The sequence below is a fragment of the Pristis pectinata genome, chromosome 1 (genome assembly GCF_009764475.1).
Source record: "Pristis pectinata isolate sPriPec2 chromosome 1, sPriPec2.1.pri, whole genome shotgun sequence".
In the NCBI taxonomy this organism is placed as follows: domain Eukaryota; kingdom Metazoa; phylum Chordata; class Chondrichthyes; order Rhinopristiformes; family Pristidae; genus Pristis; species Pristis pectinata.
Genome location: NC_067405.1, coordinates 60,189,382 through 60,211,621, shown reverse-complemented (window position 1 = coordinate 60,211,621; position 22,240 = coordinate 60,189,382). Strand labels below are relative to the sequence as shown.

Genomic DNA, 22,240 nt, shown 5'->3' with positions numbered 1-22,240 from the left:
GGTAGGCAGAAAGCAAAGGGTGGGAATTAAAGGAGTCCTGTCCTGGTTGGCTGCCAGTTACCAGTGGTGTTCCTCAAAGGTCGGTGTTGGGGCCACTTCTTTTTACATTGTACATCAATGATTTAGATATGGAGTAAATGGTTTGTGGCTAAGTTTTGCAGACAACACCAAAATAGGTGGAGGAGTAGGGAGTATTGAAGAAACAGGAAGGTTGCAGAGAGACTTAGATAGTTCAGGAGTATGGGCAAAGAAATGACAGATGAGGTTCAATGCTGAGAAATGTGCGGTTGTACACTTTGGGAAGAAGAAATAAACGGCAGATTATTATCTGGATGGGAGAAAATTCAAAGTGCAGAAGTGCAAAGGGACTTGGGGGTCCTCGTACAGGATACCCTAAAGGTTAACCACCAGGTTGGATTGGCAGTTTAAAAAAAAGCGAATGCTATGTTGGCATTCATTTCGAGAGGTATAGTGTACAAAAGTAGAGAAGTGTTGATGAGGATCTATGGGGCACTCGTGAGACCTCATTGGAATACGGTGTGCATTTTTGGGGGCCCCTTAGGATGTGCTGATGTTGAAGAGGGTTCAGAAAAGATTTACGAGGATGATTCCCGAATGAAAGGGCTTACACATGATGAGTGTTTTGTTGGCTCTTGGACTGTACTCACTGGAGTACAGAAGAATGAGAGGGGACCTCATAGAACATTTAGAATGTTGAAAGGACTGGACAGAGTAGATGTGGCTAAGCTGTTTTCCCATGGTGGTGAGTCCAGGACTAGAGGGTAATGGTTTTAGAACAGAAATGAGGGAGAAATTTCTTTAGCCAGAGGGTAGTGAAATTATGGAATTCTTTGCCACATACAGCTGTGGAGGCCCGATCATTGGGGGTGTTTAAGGAGGAGATTGATAGATATCTGATTAGTCAAGGTATCAAGGGATATGGGGAAAAGGCTGGAAATTGGGGCTAGATAGGAATAGTTTAGCTCAGCTCACAGAGCAGACTCGATGGGCAAATGGCCTAATTCTGCTTCTTTGTCTTGTGATCTTGTGAATACGAAATGTCAGTTATCGCTTTGCCTTCGCAGATGCTGCCTGATTCACTCAGTTCCTCCAACTGCTTTTTTGTTGCTCCAGATCCCAGCATCTGTAATCTTTTGTGTCTCCAGAATGTAATTGTGTATATTGCTAAGGGAATTGAATACAAAAGTAGGAACTTAGGCTTCATTTTTATGGAGCATTGGGTGAGACCACATACTGGAGTATTATGCATAGGTCTCCTTATCTAAGGATGGGATGTAAATGCATTGAAAGCAGCTCTGAGAAGGTTTAGTATGACTGATGCCTGGCATGGATGTGTGGCATAATGAGGATAGGTTGGAAAGACAGGCTTGTGTCCTCTGGAGTTCAGAATAGGCGAGAAGGGACTTGATTGAAAATTAATAAAATCCTGATGCGTTATGACCAGGTGAATGTGGATAGGATATTTGCTCTTGTGAGAGAACTTGTGGGTCACTGTTTAAAATAAACAGAAGCAGATTTTTTTCTGAGGTTTGAGTCTTTCAAGATCTCTTTCTCAAAAAGACATTCAGACTCTGTTTGCACTATTTAAAGACAGATGCAGATAAGATACTTGACAGTACAAATGAGTGAAAGGTGTACCAGAGTTAGGTGGGAGTGGAAAGTTGAGGTTACGATCAGAAAAAGCTTTGATTTTATTGAATGGCAAAGGAGGCATGAAGGGCTGAGTGCCTACTGCTCCTCATATCATTTGTTTGTTTGTGCCACATGATTTATTTAACATCTGCAAAGTTTATGTGGAAGTTTAGAAGTATTTGTCATTTGGAAAAAACACTACTGTAATAAGGATTGGGTGTCTTTATTGGCACTGGAAAATGGAATGCTTATTTTTCTGAACAGGAGATGACAAGATAGATCTGTTTGATCCCCAGTGCCAGTGCCACCTTCTGTAAATGCTGATCCCTCTGGGGATTTTTTCGTATTCCTGCTTGTCAAATTTTTATCCCCTTGCACTTTAAAGGATGATCAAGTCTCTTTCACAAGCAATTTGTGGTGAAGCATCAGACACTGGTTCAAGACACTTTCACCTCCCCCCCCCCCCCCCCCCCCCCCCCCCCCCCCGCACACCCAACCTGCTTTTTCTTTTCTCCTCAGTGAAAATTCTTACTAGGTTACTTTTCATTGACCTTCATTTCTTGTTCCTTTATCTCCTTGACTCTTTCTCTTGTTCTTGCTGAATTCTTTCTCTATATCCTAATAACTGGTTCATGGCATTCTAGTTGTTCCTGGATCTCTGGCGATAGGTTGGAGTTCTACAATGGAAAATTTGAAGGGTTAGAATCTCCCAGAAGTTCATGGTATTGTCAGGAGATGTGTATCTACTTCCTGCAAAATTGCTGCCTATTTGAGAGCTTTGAAAATCCCTGTAAAGCTACTCCATTACTTTTTTACGTGTTGGCATGTTGATTTAAGGAAAACAGTGTATTTTGTGCCTTAACACTGCTACATTGTGAAGGATAAATGCTGAGAGAAAATGGTATTTGTTTTCCTGGGGAATGGGGCACAACATGAAATGGTATTCAACAAATGATAGGCTTGCATTTCAGCAGGACTTTTTAACGACATCAGAATGTCTTGAAGTGCTTCACAAACATCATTAGATCCAAATGAAGAGGCTTGTTCATGGAACTTGCCGGTTGATTTACGCCACTTAGGCATTTAGCTTGTATTTTGTTCCAGAGCTTTCCACCACTTGTGCCTCTTTTTACTTGTAAGAACATGCTAGATTTTCACTTCTTCAAACTCACTGCAGCAAATTATGTCTGCTAATATAGAATGCAAGTCTCTTGTATGGATGCAATGCCTGTTAATGCAATGTCAATTAACTTCTCTAGTCCATGAATCAAACAATTTAAACTGTTCCATCTCAACAGTCAACTGTTTACATTTCAGATATGACTGATAATCCTGGATTTTGATAATTACAACAAAATGCTGGAAACACTCGGCCTTCTAACTTCATAAGTATTACCAGCAATTTGTTTTTATTTCAGATTTACAGCATCTGAAGTTTTCTCACTTTCATTTTTTTTGATTAGCTACTACCTCTTTTAAATCTTCCTTCCATTCTATTTTCCTTCTTCATCTGATTTAACTCTAATGGGTACTGCATGTCTGGTTCTGATTCTTTCTCATTCTTCAAATCTAATTGGGTAAGGCAGTGCAGTGTTGGTCCTACTGTTAGTCAAGGTCTTAGATGCTCTTATGTCTTCATCAGACTGGTGTGCAACATGTTTTTTTATCCCTTTAAAGCAGGAATTATAATGGGCGAACACTGTGAAATGTCTTTCTCCAGCAAAATCTGACCATCCAAAAAGGTCAAGCTATTCCAGTTGTCGAAAGGTTGTCCACTGGAGCCAATTAAGATGTGCTCTGTGGCTTTCTTTGTGATTTTCAATGTGAAGGGTATCGTCCTTCATGTTTAGGACATTTACTGAGCTTCTTTTACTGATAGTTTCATGATTTTAAATTAACAAAATAGGACCTTAGTTATATAAATTCATTCTAGGGTATTTTCTGATCATTGCAAACTTTCCTTTCACATAGAATAACACTCACGTACAAATAAAATAATGAATTGAATGGAGATTTTGCAATGCAGTCATCCATTCTGCATTTGGTTGCTCCAAAGTACCACATAGTGAAACAGTCAAGCAGCATCTGTGGGGGGAGAGAGCGACAAGGTTTCAAGTTGATGACTTTTCGTCACATTAGTAAAGGTTAGAAAAATAGTGTGCTTTAAGTCATAGAAAAGAGGGAAGGATGGAGAGAACATAGAGAATGCATGTGATAGGGTAGAGACCAAGAGACTGAATGACACAAATGATGGTGATGCTGACTGAGAGAGAATGGCGAAGGCTTGTTAAATGCAGCTGACCTATCTGGACGAGATGCAAATAGGAGGAAATTAATAAGAAAGAGAAACAACGACAGTGTGGCAAATGGAAAAGACACAGTTGAGGATGGGAAAGATTTAGTTCTGATCTGAACCAAATGCAGGCACCTTGGTCGGCATGGATAAATTGGGCCCAAGGGCCTGTTTCTGTGCTGTACAACTCTATGACTGAGTCCTGTCAATGATAACAGAGGGGAAACCACCAATAACGAAAAAGGAAGACATTTCAGAGGCACTGGTGGGAGTCTTGGCATCAGAACAGATAGGACAGAGCCTGAGAAACTAGGAGAATGGAATAGGGTCCTAACAATATGTAATAATTTTTGTATTATTCCAAAAGTAGTTTGCACTCTATTTTAATTCCATCAACTGAAGCCTTCTAAAGTTTATGTAATGTGACTGAGGACAGTTCATTGTAGGACCAAATCTGAAACATTGTTGTGTACTAAATTTCTAAATTCACTTTGTTGTAACTCTTTGTCCTCTCCAAAATATACATGTATTAAAGTGGTCATGTTACATAAATTTATGTGGGATCAGTTGATGGAATTTAAAAAATTGAGTGAATATAACCTGTTTTTGGAACAATACATGAAATTCTATTGAAACTACTATTCACGTGAGTGAACCATTGTATTGTAGGTGTTGATGTATGCGCAAATTGCTTGCGGGCAGAACACTAGAAACTCTTGATTCCAGTTATCCTCTGATAGGTCTCATGCCCATGTTTAGGAAAGTAGAATATTGTATGCGTTGCATCTATTGTGATTAACCTCAATTTTCTTTCTTTCAGACTCTCCCATGCCTTGTTAGGATGTGCAGTAAAGAGAGGCTGCTGGAAGAACGGGTGGAAGGTGCTGAAACCTTGGCATACTTGATAGAACCTGATGTGGAGCTACAGAGGATTGCCAGCATCACTGATCATCTTATTGCAATGCTTGCTGATTACTTCAAGTATCCCAGTTCAGTCAGTGCAATCACAGATATCAAAAGGGTAAGTTTCCTATCTTGTTAGTTACAGGAGATAATATAACTTCTGTTATAATTAGGATATTATCAGTAGATTATAATAATTTAACGAGGTGATTGACTATGAAATAATTCATGCTCAAGAATTTAACCTAAAGTATTAGACAATGCTAAGTTTAATTTGTTAAGTTTTATTTCGTATATTGGTTCCTTTTGTATCCTCTTGTTGACCTAAATGAACTGGAAGATTAAAAGCATGTAAATTTATTATTCTGTTTCAATCAGTCAAGTTTTGTCTCCAGGTTGGGGATTGATTTTCATCCTTTTTCCAAAAGGTGGAGCTCTCCACTTCAAAAAAAGATCCCTTAACTATTGCTGAGTGCTTGTAAATCTTCAGCAAAAGCAATTGTTTGATTTATTTGTGACTTGCATTCATGGAGCAGCAGATCTTATTGCTACATCTTTGTCGCTGCAATTTATTTAATGAAATTAGCGTACTGTGTTTATTACCTGCAATAATGTTAGTGAAATGGGATCTTATTTTGTCTGTAATAAATTATGTGTAGCCTTGACCTCTGTTTAATTTTGGAAAAAATTTTTTTAAAATGATTGAGACCTCTTTAACCTCAGAGAGGAATTAAAATGCTGAACAATCTTGACATTTTAGTAATCGTGTTGTTCAGTATTCAGTCTATTAGTATATTTGTCAAATATAAACTAATTTCATTTGATTCAATAACAAATCTATTTCCAAAGACTTAGAAAGTAATTATATCTAATGTTCAAATGTATATGTACATTATTTTTTTTCTTTTCTAATGTTCTTCAGCTTGACCACGACCTCAAACATGCTCATGAACTTCGCCAAGCTGCATTCAAGTTGTACGCCTCCCTTGGAGCGAATGACGAAGACATCCGGAAGAAGGTGAGTCTAGGAGAGGGGCGTCCCCCGGTCCTGGCAACCAACAGGCAGGGAGTGACGTCAACCTGACAACAAGGTGAAGAGAATTAACAGTGACTTTGCGAAAGAGCATAATCAGATCTGAAGAATGAATGGGATTGAGACTCGTTTGTCTAGAGAAATGAGTTGTGACATGTTCATGTTGGAATGACAAGTGCTGGTGTTTCCTGTGTTGAACCTGCACCGGATCCTTAAGTTACATTCTTTGCATGAGTTCGTAACAATGGTAACAAAATTAGCACTGTGAAGTATAGTGTATAGTACTGACTCACATAATGCAGTAGTACTGTAATGCCAGTTATATAAATGCTTGCCTACCTACCTGCTGCAAACCGGAAGTACTTAGCTTCTGTTTCTGTATCACTTTTAATTTGTGGCCTGCTGATGTGTTCATTTGTGTTGCTGATGTGCAAGTTTAATTGTAAATAAAGCTTTGTGCAATGACAGTGCTGGTAGCTTGTTTTCTGAATCTACAGTAAAGCAAAACACTATTTCCAGGGCACTTTTGAATAACAGCATTTAAAATACTGTTGATTTTCTTTATTCTTACACAGTGAATGATAAGCCAGTAAAATGGCAATTTGTCTTTGGCTTATCCTAAAAAAAAGTACTGTGTTCTGCATGGAAAGGTACCATTTTGAGAATCACCAGTGTTGGAAAACATATATGCTTACATATTGCTCTTGCAATGTGATTGAAGTCTCAGCCTTGCTATCTTTTTGCTGCAATCATGTGGCATTAACATCTTCATGTACTTTCTGTACTCTTAGGTTGTTGACCTTATTAAAGTAATGATATGGATTTTAGATGGAGTCTGCCTGCATGAATTTATCCAAGCAATTTTTGCCTCAAAGAGTGGGGGATCCTTAGTGATTATTAAAATCACTTCACCTCTTGTTTCGTTTTGAGTTTAAAATGGCAAGGCATTTTGATCACTTTGTTCAGAAATTACAATTTTACAATCCTTGGACTGACTGCAGGAATGAGGAATTGGAATGAGTGAATTCTAGATGTTTCAGTATCTGATTTTTGCATGTGTGCAGTCTTCCAGCATAGTATTCAGTGGCCTGCATTGTACTTTTCTTGTGCTAGTGGATAACTTCAGTTTTAGATGCCTTTGTTCGAGAGTGTAATGTTTAGTAATTGTGTAGAATGCCTGAAATGCCTCATTCTAATATGGTAATGTGGTTTTCAGTGCCTCTTTCAATGTAACTGCGCTCATTGTTGGTTGCTGAAGGTAGGTGAAAGAAAGCACAGAAGGACGTTACCTTTAAATGATTTTGAGATTTAAAAAATAATCTACTCTTTAGATAGTTTTCCCAGTTGTGGAGAAATCAACATTTTGCTTATTGTGCACATTGGAGATTTTCATGAAATTAATGTAAAAGCAGTTGTTTTAACTTCAAAGTGCATTGTGGTACTATAAAACACAGGAGGGTTTTTTTTTAGCCCATTTCTTTAGAAAAATTGTATCAAATAGTCCCACTTCCCTTTATGTGGCCATGCAATTGTTTTCCCCCTTTTTAAAGTATAGAATTTCCTTTTGAAAGGTACTATTGAATCTTTCTTGCACCCTTTCAGGCTTGTATTTCCAGATAATGAAGCACTTCTTTTCCTTGCCTCAAGTGCTCTTTTGCCAAAACTTAAATCTGTTCACTGATCTTTGGCAGCTGGATGCAGTTTCTCCTGATCTACCCTTTCAAAATCCATTTATTTTGAACATCACAGTCAAATTTATCCTTGACCTCTCCTGCCTTAAGAGATAAATTTTAGTTTCTCTTTGTTCCTAACTTTAGTCTCTTTAGTTTCTAATTTTGTCTATATCCTCATTTCTGTTGCTCCTTATCCAGTCCCATCCCCACTGTTTACTGCATTACCAAATTTTACATCATCTGCTAATTTTAATATGATGTCCTGTCTACTCAATTCCATGTTCTAAATGTACATCAGGAAGAGTTTTGAATTTTGGCTTGAACACTAGACCTGGCAGACACGTACATGCTTCCCTCCAGTATGAAAAGCAGCTATTCACTATTATTTTTTGCTTTGTGCCTATCATGTCCATTCAAGAATTGTCTCTGTAATACTAAGGGTTTTACTTTGATGTTTGTCCAATACCTAATGAAGGTTTTAGTCAGACTGAATGTAGTTTCTCTGATGCTTTTCTCTACAACCAGAATGCACTTCTTTGATTGCCACTTATTGCTCATGTCCTGGTTTATTTGCCAATCTTTGGCTCCAGTCCAATCAGGTCAAGTACCCTTTCAACTGATTTGAAATTAACTCTTCTTCAGTTAAGGATTTTCAGCTGTTTTTAACCTTGTCCTTTTCCAGAACTGTTCTAAACTTAATCCACGGAGGTTGGGAGAAACAGTATCACAACCTTTAATTTTGAATGCCTCTATTATTTTGCCTTAAGGAAAACAAACACATCTTCTATAGTCTTTCCAGATAACTGAACCCCCCCCCCCCCCCCACAATTACCTGTACAATTCTCTGCACCACCTTTAAGCTACTTGTCAATTTTCCTAAATTGTGATGAATAGAATTGGACACTATTCCACTCAGGTTGAGCTATCAATTTATATTCATTTAAGAAAACCTCTTGGTGCACATTACTGTAGCCCAGTTCACAAAGTCAGGAAAAACATTGGGTGAGTTTGTACCAATATCTAACTTGGTATTTTAATTTTACTTTGAGAGCTTGAGCAACTATTAGTATGCAAATAAGTTTCAGTGTATTTCATCCCTGGATGTTTGCAAATAGTGCATACTCTAATCGGTAATAGCAGTTCCAAAAATCTATGAATTAGAGCTTTAAAGAACCCATTTCCTACAGTTTGTGAATTTCAATTCTCAAGTGCATTCTCCACAACTTGTCAGATTTAAAAAAATATTTTGTTTTGAATACTGTTCCTTGTGTATATGTTTGTTGGTAATTGTCTACAGTTGATCATAGTTTATTCCCTTTTTATTACAATGGAAAGGAATAAACTTGTACACAGTATTAAGGTAGCAGAACTGTTGTATTTGAATTGCATGCGTTTAGGTCCTATTTGGATCTGGGCACCCATCTGCATGAATGTGAACCAAACTCACTTATTTCCATATGTTGTTCCATTCTGTTATCCAGTTGAACCAATGGGCTACTATTCCATTGTCCATGCTGTAGATTAGAAATGGAGTTGTAGTTTCACAGCAGTCTGTTTCTCAACTACCCCACTGAACTATTCTGTGGAAATTTAGACATACCCCTTCTACTCTCTCTTTCGAATTGTGGTGTCTGCCTGCCAATTGGAGAGCACTTCTGAAACTGATGAGCCCTGGTTCTGACTTTGTTTTACTGTCTGAGTTTAGGCATTGTCTCTATTTCACTAAAGAAATACTAATTTTAAAATGGGTAGGCCTGAAAATTTTCAAGATAAATCCAGTAGTTGGATTTCATATAACATTCTGTATATTATAAATGTTGGCCAGACATTTGAGAGATACATTTACTATCCAGAGCAAATGGTTTGGGGCATAAGCATTGAATACTGCATGTGTATAAGGGATGCAGAGTCTTTGGAGAACACTGTTCAAAGTAATGAAGTACTTCCAAGTACCTGGGAGTTTGGAGCAGAGAAATACACCCTTGCACCGTGCACATTTCTTGTGTATCTCTACTCTTATAGGGTCACTTGTATCTCATAGCCATTGCCGTACAGTTACATTGCTGTAAAATGTGAGGTTGGTCCTATGACTTTGAATATATTTGTGCACGAATGATCACCGTGGAGCTGCACATGTCTGTTATTTGTGCATAATTAACCATTTATGATAATCTAAATCAAAAGAGTCGGTCAATACTAAGTTGAGGCTATAACTTAGGAATTGTAAAGGAATGAATGGAGGTATAAAGTGTCCATGATCTGGGGCTTTGAAACTGAGGCCTAATTTTGAAATGGACAGAAAACCTTTCTGCCTGTTTCCATAGCTTGTTAGTTTTAACTGCCAGGAGATGAAGGATCTTTTAGATTGGTCCTGCTGAAATTGTTCCTGACATTTATAACTTCTTTGATTTGTCTTCACAGCTGGTAAATTGAGAGGTATTTTCCTCCAGGTCACCAATCAGATATTTACTGCATGCAGTGATCTTTTGCATCAAGAATTGTTTTTAAATTCTTTCCCACTCCCCAACTCAAAGTACCTAGCAAAAATTTCCAATAAGATGCACAATAAGGCAATGTCTGAATTAAATCAATTGCAGTAATAGTAAAGGAAAAGGATTACTTCTAGTTTGAATGGTGAAAACTGGCTGTAGCTTGACATCTTTGATTGCATTTCTCTTCAGCCTTTCATCCCCTCTCCAATTTGCTGTCTGATTTTTTTAAAATGATTTTTTGGATCATTTCCTAACTGAATCTACAGCTTTTTCTTTGTACTATAGCAGTTATTTCATTTTGTTTTGTTTTGATATAGACGACCTTAATTTTTGCTGTGCTGTAAATTCAGAGGCAATCCCTTTTGCATGTTGTCCCATGTTTGCACATGCTGGGTTTCTTTTGTATTTTCCAGAACAGCTGCAGCAAATCTTTTATCAGCTTCAGACTGGTCTGTCATGTGGTACATCACATACACAATGGTGGCAGTGGAAAGCTCTGGGATTCTTTTGTTTAGTATTTCACTCTAAAGTCTATTATTTCTGAAAATTTTCTGGTTTTTGTAATTTCAATATTTCTTAAAGAATGAGACACAAGGAAAGATTAAGAATAAGATATCGAGAATAGATGTTTTATCCACTCAATTTTTATCACTAGTATTCAGGATAATTACTCTTCAAAGTGTGTCTCCACATTTAATGCTTCAATGAAAAGTGACTCCAATTCAACAATGAATTTTAAAGTGGTTTCTCCTGCTGGAGACATGAAATTGTATAGTAGGTTATCAAACTTCACTTTGGCACCTGGAGGGAAACATCTAAATTTATTCTATGGCGCAATAAAGTATTTTGCTCCTGTATTTAAGGCACATAATCTGTACCTGCCTATGCTGCACTTGGGAGTGCATCATTCTGAAGATTGCCAGAAGAAAGAAATGTTCTGTTCTCCAGCACTGATCCTTTATCTTGAGTATAAAAACAATTTCCACGAAGTTGAAATACTCTATCAGTAACTCATGTCAGTAACAAAAGGAAGAATTCAAACTTACTTTGTTAGGAAGTAAATACTGGAAATGTTCAGCCGATCAGGCAGTATCTCTGATGAAGTAGAGTTAACATTTCAGGGCAATATCTTTCATCTGAACTGATATAGGAAAATCCTGGATTGGAACTGGTGAACTCAACAGTTTTTCAGAGTCTAATTAATGCACATCTGAAGCAATGCGGTTGCTAATGCTCTGTTTACAACTACTGCAATAATTCAAATCCTAGTTTAGCATTTGAAAATCACACACTTGCTCCCTGTGTTCAATATAAATCAAAGCAACAGAAGTATACTAATGTATATCATAATTTATGTTCTAACTATAAACTTTAATATTGCTACCTACTTACTGATTTTTTAATTGTTTGCTTAATTATTGAAATTGATAAATCCATAGATGCAGAATCTGAATGTTTATTTAAAATTGCCGTGAGTGACTTTTTAAAGTTTCAATATGAAAATCTTACTGGTCTGTTTTTCTCATGGAATACTTTGAAATGTTGTAAAATAAGATAGTTTAGATTTAAGGAATGAATGCATATAATGCAATGTGAATACAATAGATTATAAATGAATTTTCCACCATTAACTATGAATATGTCTGTTTTATGTTTTTAAAATCACTGTAGTTGACTTAATTATTTATTAGTTTTCCCAATATACTTAGTATGATTTTTGATAAATATATAAATCCTAAGTAAACTAATGTAGCAACATATTTCAGAATTTTTTTTGTAATAATATATATTTGCAGTTATCTTCAGTGCAATTTAATCTATTGTTCATTTATTTCTGAACAATTCTAAAATTGCATAATAACTTTTACATTTATGCACTTTGTGAATTATGAGCTGGCAGTTTTATGATTGGTTGAGAAAATGATTCTTGTTAAAGAACATTACATTCCTTTTAAAGATTGCCATTGGTAGTTTGAAAAACTATGGATCGTATTGTCATTAATAATAACCATGGTTCAACTAGGAGCATTCTTTCCAATTTAGAATTTTGTTGGTTTCAAGACCCTATTCTGGAAACGAGCTGAAAATTTAAGGTTGACTCTCTAGTGCGGTAGGTGAGGATCTGTGACATTGATAAAGTAGCTGTCTTTCAGATGAGATGTTAAATTGAGGCACCATCTGCTCTCTTGGATAGATATAAAGATCCCATGGTACTATTGTAAATGAGGGCAGGGGGACCTATCCCTGATGACCTAGCGATATCAATGCCTCGATCAACATTACTGAAATAACATTTTCTGGCCGACGTCAGTTGGCTGTTATGAAAGCTTGCCAGGCACAAATTGGTTGTTGTGTTTCTGACATTATGACACTTCACAAGTACATCAATGACTGTAGAGCACTTTGGGACATCCTGAGACCATAAACAATGCTACATAAATGAGTCTTTCCTATGAGGACTATTAGACTTGACAGTATGAAGAAACTACAAACTTGGTCTAACAATGGGATAAAACTATGAGAGCTAAGTCATAGTTTCAATGTTTTGAAGTACTGAAATTAAAAATTAAATATATAATGCATGTTCTATATCATTAAACATTTATAAACTGGTTACAGAGTACCTGCCAACAGGATTATTGAAATATTGACCATTGAGCTCCTTAGGACTGTTCATTAGTTTCAATAATATATCATTCCTATACCATAAATGTGATCATATAAATATGAAATACAGGTTGGAAGGTTGTACTTTTCTACACAGTTAACCATTCCTTTAAGAAGCATCCATTTTAACAGAAGGAAATCTTTGAATTTACTGTGGGTCTTTTTTTTTGGTCTGTATACTCCCAGTTACCACCAAGATTTGGGTATTTGTCCTTGTCATAGGTCAACTTTTAACTGTATGCTGTTATGCTTCCTGATGTTAAGGCACCTCAGGTTTTTTTTGTACATAAATAAATCATTGCAAGTATTTTCACCACCCAGGACATCATTTTTCTTTCTAGTACGTTTTATTTCATTAACAACTCCTGATAAAGATGAGTGGCAGATTGGACCCTGTAGTGTGAAGGAGAAGCAATATGCTCGGTTTGTTAACTACATTGATGATTCAGCTCCTTCAGGCATAACGCATGGTCATAAACGTTGATGTTAGCAGTTGTAACTGCTTTATAAAAAATGTAAGATGTGTACATCAAATTCTTTTTAACCATTTGATGATACATTAGTGCCCTCCTGATAATGATCAGATGCCATTTATTTGAAGAAAATAATGGCTCAGTTCACTTCTGTGTGTCAGTGCAGGGACTTCTCATGTGAACATCCACTTCCCAGTGCTGGTACGTTTTCAGGACACCCACTTCCCAATTGCTCTTCATTCCTCAAGTTCCTGTAGAGTCCAATGAAGTAGCAGATACTCATTGAGTTTCCCTAGCATGTACTTGTGGATTTTTTGGCAGATTAGACCTGAGCTCATTTGATTGGAGATTATAGGATGAGGGGAGGAATATGAAAAATAGACTTATTAAAGTATGGTTTTATTGCGCATTTTAAATTATTTATGATCTTGTGCTTTTGCTTTGTTTGAATTTTAATTTTTGAAATTTAATTTTTAATTGTTTTCAAGTGTTTATGAATGTATGACATTCAGAACATTGGAAAAATGTTGATAACTTAGCCAATAGAGCCCCATCCCTACCTTGGCTCACTGTCATAGGCTTCCAGAGGTCTTCTATGAGTGCTTGTTCTGACCCATCTCATCACTCCTTTTGAGGTCCTGCTGCCACTCAGCTCCAGGACCAATTTGGCAAATAAGATTGGCTTTCTGGATTTGGCCAAGGTAAGTTTGGAGAATGGGAACCATGGGTGGGAGACTTGTGTCAACAGAGCAAGAGTAATCACTGGCAAAAAAAAACAATTATTGTTGTAATGGTGTATGCATATTTAAAATATACCTTTGAATATATATAATACAATGGCAAGTACATAGTGAGTCATCAATTGAAGAGCTACAGTGTTTATTTCACTGATTAGTACTAATGTACTAATAAACAGGTTTGCCTACTGGTTGCAATTTCATCTGTGTATCTTAGGGCTGAGAATTCCAGCCCCAGGCCAACCATTTGAATTCCCAATTGAAAATGTCAGCCCAATGATATATAGCAAGATTACTAGAGTTGACTCCTGTGGATATGACACTAAATCAAATGCATGTCCCCATGCATGTTAATGATCACTCTTTGTTTTTCAAAAATGTACTCAGCTCTCAGTTTTCAAGCCATTTGTTTTTCAACAAATACCACTAAATAATTAACCACTGTTGTATCTTGCTGTGCATGGATTTTTTTTGTCAATGTAGTGTAATTGCATTTTCTGATAATTCTTTCAGACAGATGATTGGATGCCATATAAATGTTTATTGAGCGCACAGAGATGTGAAAAGATCAACAGAGGTTGCAGAAAGCTTCCCTCTTAGTTCAGCAAGAAATGGTTAGCTTGATGGAAGGAGCTCTATCCAAATTTATCTTGTTAAATACAACATCTTTCACTAAAAGTATTCACATTTAACACAGAGTTGTGAATTTCAGGGAAAGAATAGTGACCATTTGCCATTTGTGCTGTCAGCTTCAAAGTTGGTGGTTGCAGCATTTGAGTGCTTTATTTGTGCAGAAGTGGATGCATTTACTCACCTGTGATACTGGTGTGGATAAAGTACACACGCAATGCCTGATGCTTGATTCTTAAAATATATTTAACATAAATAACACTTCAAACATAACAATCCCAGCAGCTGTAATTTTGTGCCCTGATTATGTAGATTGTTCAGTGAGAAGTTATCTAATGTTTGTTTGGGCTGAGGGACAAATAAAGTCATCTCTAGGTCTGTAGGGTTCATAATAATTCCCACCCACACTTCATAATGTGGATATGAGTTCTGCTTTGAGTGGCGGGTGTTTTAAAGTCACAATTTTCCTGCCACTATATCAAAGCTAATGTAATTAAACCCAGTCAGGTTGCAGGCTGACTCTGGAGTAAATCAGCCTGGGATTTTTTGGGAGAGGAATTACTCCCCTGGTTATTGATATATTATGGAACCTCCCAACAACAGATGTTCCATAAATGCAGCATAGGATTTTCATTTTTAGTAAACTTAAATTTTTTGATAACATTGCCATATTTTATTAACTCTTGTATATGATGGGCAAATTGCATTTTCATGAGCATGGTATGATTACTGATGGGAACTGTTTGCTACTGCAAAACATTTTGATTTGTAATAATCACGTGCACACATTTTCAGATGAAGAAATGCATTTTGCTCATTCTGTCTGTCTACATGTTAAAATCTGAGGCATCCACCCAAGTTCCCTGTATTTGAGTCCACTTGCTACAGAACAAATGCTAATTTAGATGTATATTGGTTACTGCCTTTCACCGCTCACTGTGACTCCAGGCATTACAGAAAAGGAGGGAGAGAGAGAGAGATGTGTACAAATACTTTGTAAGGATATCTTCCAATTTGTTTAGCTAGAAAATGGGGAAGTGCATTGTTATATGAATTTTTCAGGAGTTTTCTTGTGCAGTTATTGTAGTCATCCTTCACCACAAGTCAGCACTATTATTCTCTGTCATCATTGTTTCCATCTAATTGAATTTATAGATTATGAATTAATTTGGCTGTTTAATGGTGTACTTTAATGTTGAAATTAGATAAATATGACTGATGGAATTTTGAAATAAAAAGTTTAAGCTATAAAAAAACACTACAAGTCTGTAGTATTTGAAGAGAGATATTTTAACCTTGTTGAAATGTAGACCAGAAATACTACCCTCTGTTTTCTTCCTTATGAACATTGAAAATGCTTATGTATTTATAGTATTTCTATAAATATATAATTCTGATATTGATAAAGTAATTCTTAGACAAAAAGCACTTTCAATGAGCAAATCTGTGCATAACCTCAAGTGTAATCAAAAATTTGATAAATGCTTATCTGTTATAGTTAATAAAAAAAAATGCTTTAAGCTTTTCAGGGATGTACATATTACTAAAGATGGAGTTTACCTTTGCATTTATTTTAATCTCCAGAAAATCTTTTTCTGGAGATAGTACTATTTGAATTGAAACTGGTATTTCTGTTGAAAGAAATAGAATCAGGTGTAGGATATGCACTTTGTGCCTGACCAGTCATTCGATAAGATCATGGCTGATCTTCAATCTCAAAGCCAATTTCCTGCACTAACCCTATATCCCTTGATTTTGTCTAACTTACTTCTGAGGATTGGGTTTAATCTGTTCCACCTAAGAATCAAGATTTTCCAGTGATTTTTAGTCACTTCCATGCCTAGCCTGGTTTTAAGCACTAGATGCCTTTCCTAAAATGTACAATGTGCAAAGTTGTGCAGCAAATACATCTTAGTACATCCTGCAATACTTAATTCTCTTTTTAAAATTTCTTGCGGTGGAGGAAAAATTTAGGAAAAGATTGCTGTCTTGGAGCTGTTTAAAATGGTAGACTGGCCTCATGATCACGTTTCTGGACTAGCAAACCTAAGATCAGTGCTTGGTAAATAGTGAATTTAAATTTGGCAGGTTGTTGAGCTAGCATCAGAAGAGAAGAGCCATGAAAGCTGCTGGATTCTTGCAAAAGCCCAGTGGTTCTCTAATCACCTTCAAGGAAGGGGCTCTGCCTCCACCTGCTGATTGTATTTTGATAGCTGAAGCTTAATAGAAATATGGTCTATTCTTTGTAGTCTGCATTCTACTTTATTGGAAAGAAAATTCAATTTCAGGTGTTGGAGACACAAGAGACTGCAGATACTGGGAGCTGGAGCAAAAACCAAACTGTTAGAGGAACTCAGCGAGTCAGGCAGCATCTGCGGAGGCAAAGGGATAGTCAAAGTTTTGGGTTGAGATCCTGAATCAGGATGGGTAGTTGATGTTTTGGGTGAAGGCCTTGCATCAGGACGCTGATGCAGGGTCTCAATCCGAAACGTCGACTATCCTCCTGTTTTCACATGTTGTCTGATCCGCTGAGTTCCTCCAGCAGTTTGTTTTTTTTTCCGCTCCATTTCAGGTCTTGAATGGGGTGGGGAGGGCTGGGGAGAACTGTCTCTGAAAGATGTTTTGTGAAAGCCTGTGCGCTGTCAATTTCTGGAAAGAGCTATTAGGTGTATTGGATGAAATGGATATCTCGAAGGATAGTAAAACTTGGAGATGTAGAGATTAGGATCTGGAGAGCACAGGGTTTAGATGCAGGTGACTTTTTTAATTCAAGATGTAGTTGTGCTGCCAGGTCAGTGTAGGCCATTGAACGTGTGGTTGACAGATGGATTGTACAGGTCAGGATGTGGGTGGCAGAGTTATGCGTGAGCTCAAATTTATGGCGTGTGATGGGAGAGCTATGGAATAATTTTCTAGGGGTTACAAAAGAATGGTTGAGGATTTCAGGAGTAGGTAGGTTTTGGCGGCTTTGGCATCAGCAGTGATTACAGACGTTAGGGAGGTGGAATTGGGTGGTTTTAGGGGATGGAGAGAATATGGAATTGGCAGCTCAGCTGACATATCAAGATTGCACAGAATCTGAATCAGCCTCAAGCAGTGTCTATGGAAGAGGATGGAGTCTGTGGCTTGGTTATGTAGTTCACGAGAAGGTCTGTAGTCAATGGCTTCTGCCTTCCCAATATCTAATTAGATACATAAGCTAAATGACAAATTGGAGGCAGTGGAGGGGTTGAGGTGACAGTAATCATGCCATAAAGGGGAATGTATAGAAATTGGAGTGAATCGTAGATCTTTTGGGTCTTTGGACGTAATGGTGCAGAAGCATTTGAGAAACAGGTAAATATCTGATTCTGATTAGACAGATGGGTACAGAGCCAGATAGTCCCAGCAGCTGAAGAATGGAGATGTTGGACAAAAATTGTGTGATTAACTAAAGAAGCTGCAGATTAAGAAGAATTGGAGGGAAAGTGTGCTGCCATTGTAACCCCCAGGTGTCATTTGTGACTTAGTAAGGGCCATTGTATTGCATTGACAGGGGAAGAAACCAGTATGGAAAGGTTTAAACGTGGATTAATAGGAAAGATTTACTTCATGTTTATAACTTTGCAAGTCATCCAATAATTCTTCCTGTTTGCTTGATCCTTGATCTCCGTCCCTGCCCCCAATACCAAGGGTTTATAGAAAGATGTATCAAAAGATGTAAATCAAAAAATAACTAATTTTTAGTATCCATTTTTAAAGCAGATTTTGAAATAAGTCCTTTTGACTTTTTTAAAAAGGGTTTTGTTTACAGAAAACTGCCAATCAGGATGATTCATTTGATCACTTCTACTTTTTAGATCTCAGTTACCAAACCCAGGAGATGAGCAGTTGCTACTGCATGAGAGCTTCCTACCAGCACAGTTCATTATGAAAACAACTACCGCTGCTGATGAAGCCGGACCATGTGTTGTCTTTTGGTTGCCAGCAGATTTCATTACTCTGTTGAGATCTCTTAAATGGGAAGCAAAGCTTTTGGGTGGGGGCAGAAAAGGAAGTTGCAATTGGTGGTGTCAAGTGATGCAAAATAGAAAACAATTTGACCCCCCCCAACTTGTGGTTAAGGGGTTGGTGCAGATTATTTATTTCCTTCACTTTTCTCAAGTCCATATGAGCTCCTGCTATCATTGTATAAAATGAAATAATTTTACGTGCTGATCAAAACCAAGTTTGCGAAAACTATTTGAATCATTTTGTACTCTTTTTGCTTAGCCAAAACTGAAACAATTTAGCTTCTTGTAAAGTACAATGGCTAAATTTAATTTTGCCTCATTGAATTTCTGAAGTCACAAATTCTGTTGGTTATTTATGCTGTTGTTAACTTTTTGTTCTAGATAATTGAGACTGAGAATATGATGGACCGAATTGTGACTGGCTTAGCTGAGTCTAGTATCAAGGTGCGGTTAGCTGCTGTCAGGTATGAACTATTGAAACTTACCTGTCTGAAATTTAGTTTGGTGGTTCTACAATAAATGTATCACTAGAAACTGAAACTTTAATCACCAACCTGTGACACTTTGGATGGATAATAATATGTGCAATGAACGGTAAACAAACCAGATTTGTGATATAATTAGCTGATCGGGGTTTGGTTAACCATAAATTTATATTTTAAATACTTGCATTTACAAAATTGAAGAAAATGCTGAGGGTCTGATTCTTAACCATAGCCCTTGTTGAGCCCTTGTGTATAATCCTGCAATGTAAATACTTTGTTAATATTAAACTATTATTTGATTGGGGGGAAAAAAGTAAATTGTAGTGCTGCGTTTGAATGACTACTTCAAAAAATTGATTAAAATGAAAGTTTGACAACTTTGTGATCATGCTTTCAATTTCTTCACTAGGCCACTTCTTCCTAGTGGTTCACATAGCTGAATAATAATTTTTATTTTGAGGAAATAAACCCAACAACCCTTTTGATTTGTGGATAATTGAATTACATTGAATTATTTTGGGACACGTTTTAATGAATAAATCCAGATAGGCAAATTCCAATTTGATATTTACGATGGGTGCAGCTACATAAAATTGTACAGGTGGAGTTGTCTTTTGATTTATCAGAAAAGTTGTTTTTGAGTTGTAGTCTTTCATTATGTAGTTTTCCATTAAGCTGGTACATGTGCAGATGTCAGCTTCACTGGAGAAGTCCGCTGCTGCAGATCGATGCAAGATTTGAAACCAGCAACAGAGTTTTTGTCTCCTAGAATGTAAAAGATGATGATTGAAAGGGACCTTACTGTTAGTCAAAGTATTTTATGGCATATGAGTGTTAATTCTTTAAATTTATAAATAATTTGGCAAGGAGACACTGATTCAAATTAATGCATATAAGATTAAAATGACATTAGGACATTCTTCATTCAAAGCTGATGGGCTGGATTAAGTTTATGTGAGGAACTATTCTGAACAGTTGTAAAATGGCTTGACTGAAAAGCCTTAATTTGTTTTGAAACCTCTGATCTTTCAGTGTTGTAACTCTGCCTGGTGATTAGTGCCAAAAATCAAATCATTTGATCTGTTTGATGTTTAATGGCCAATTTTATTTTGGGATTGTACAACAGATGTAGACCATTCATTTCATTTTTTCTTCTATTTCTGTTCGCACATGTACTCTGCTTTTAATCTCATTTGACCATCTTAGACTCATAGAGTCATAGATTTATACAGTACAGAAACAGGTCCTTTAGTCCAACTTGTCCAAGCTGACCATCTTCTATGTACTTCCTCTCAATCCTTACTTTCCAAGTAATATATTGATTTTTGAGGAGGGCAGATGACTTTGCATTTATTCTTTCCCAGCTTTTGAATCATCTGAGAAAAAAAATCCTGGATTTCAACTGGCAGTGTAGAAATATGTCCTTTCATTTAGCATTTCCTTCCTTAATGTAACATAAGGCTGATCCTGCTGGACGCAGTTGCTGCCCCTGTGCTCTCTGCTTGCCCTCGCTCATCTGGTCGGATGAGGAGGACGTACCTTGAAGATCCTCTGCAACCTCAAGTCAGGCACTGACATCTCAGCAGTGATGTTTTAAGATATTACAAAATTATTAAGAAGATTATTAAGTAGATCTTAACAATAAAAAATAGTTAATTATAAGCATATAAAACACAGCACCTTCCCCTTGGCCTAATCTACAAGCTTAAAATCTCCATTGAAACCACAAAGGTCTTTGATCTAGTGCCAAGTTTGACCTGGCCCTGGATTGGAGTAGCAGTTTTTGTCTTGTAGTGCTAAGGAATCCCATCAATTCTGGATCCTGCTGCTGTATCCTATATGGAGGTGAGTAACAGAGCAAGGTGATTGTCACTCAATAAGTCTGTTTTCCATGCTCATAAAGGTTTGGGTAGAAGCCTGAGACTTGCAGAAGTTTCAGTGGCTGAAAGCTGATTGTTGCAATTGTAACTATCGACCCCAGCCCAGCAGGATTCACTTCATTACTTGCACACTGAAGGAGTCACTGCACTTCAATGACTTGGGTATGTTCTGAGGCTGTGAAAGATATTATAGTTTCTCTTTGCTTCCAACATCTCAGACAGATCATTTAAGCTCCTCAAGGACTACATACAAAGCCAACGTTTACAGAATCTCAAATAACTCAGTTTGACTCGGGTATTATATTACTGAAGAGTTGATGACTATTTTTTGTGCCAGCAAATCATTCCCAGTGCCAAAACTGCCCAAATAATGTATGATGAGCCTTCTGTAAAATTAAAATGAAGGTAACTTGCTTTTATATTTTGTCATTATTATATTATTACTTATGATGAAGGTCCAATTTACATTAGCCATTGATTTTTTTTACCACTCCAAGGCTACATTTTAATGATTCTGAAGCCTGGACCATGAAACCTTCAATCATTATTTCTTTCAATATTTTCCAGTCAGATTACACAAATAGAATGTTCCTTTGTAATTTTCTTATACTGTTTACATAATTTACAATATTTCCTAGCTTAGCATCATCTGTTGACATTAATAGCACTCATTATTGCATGCCAAATAGACAATTCTATTTTTAATCCCAAATACCCCTGGACTTTCAAACAGTTCTCTGGTAAGTGAAAAGACTGTTTGTAATTCCAAATGTCTCAGTTTATCCTAGCAACTTCCAGCATAGAATCTTTACAACTTAATGAATGCACCATTTTAATATCCTTTTCCTTTTGTTGTTGTCAGTCTCAACAGGGTTTGCTGAATCTTAGTGACCAGTGTTGTTATACACTTATTGAATAATACTTGTAGTCTTTACTGCAACTTCTGTCTCAGTAACTTCACTGTCTGGAAACCTAATAGGTTGTTTGACAAAATCCATCTGTTATAAAACCCTGAAATATTCCCAATCAATTTCTATCTTTCTGAGAGCCCATTTACTCCACCCTTTATGCATTATTGAAGTCTTTGCACTATTGATTTAACTTTGATTTTCTGCACTTTACTGTGTCTTCATTTCTTTAATTGGGAAGTGTGATATTTGCTACCTTCCAATCCTCTTGTATTGTCTCTAAATCCAGTGGATTCAGGAAATTTAATAAATGCTTCCCACGGTTTTTGTTTCGCACATATAATGCTCAGAAAACATCTGGGTCTGGTGATTTGTGTCAATTCATTGCTGTGAATGTTTCTAAATTAATTGTAAATTTCTC

At 36.8% G+C, this 22,240-nt stretch overlaps 1 protein-coding gene across 2 annotated transcripts in view; it reads left to right on the top strand.

Annotated features, from left to right (window-relative positions):
- armc8 (armadillo repeat containing 8) overlaps window positions 1–22,240 on the top strand; it is a 105,613-nt gene that overhangs the window by 41,801 nt on the left and 41,572 nt on the right. For both annotated transcript variants that reach the window (XM_052024340.1, XM_052024331.1), the window contains exons 11-13: window positions 4,767–4,967; window positions 5,772–5,867; window positions 18,928–19,010. In XM_052024340.1, coding sequence (XP_051880300.1) covers window positions 4,767–4,967; window positions 5,772–5,867; window positions 18,928–19,010 — 380 coding nt within the window. The remainder of the gene's footprint in view (window positions 1–4,766; window positions 4,968–5,771; window positions 5,868–18,927; window positions 19,011–22,240) is intronic.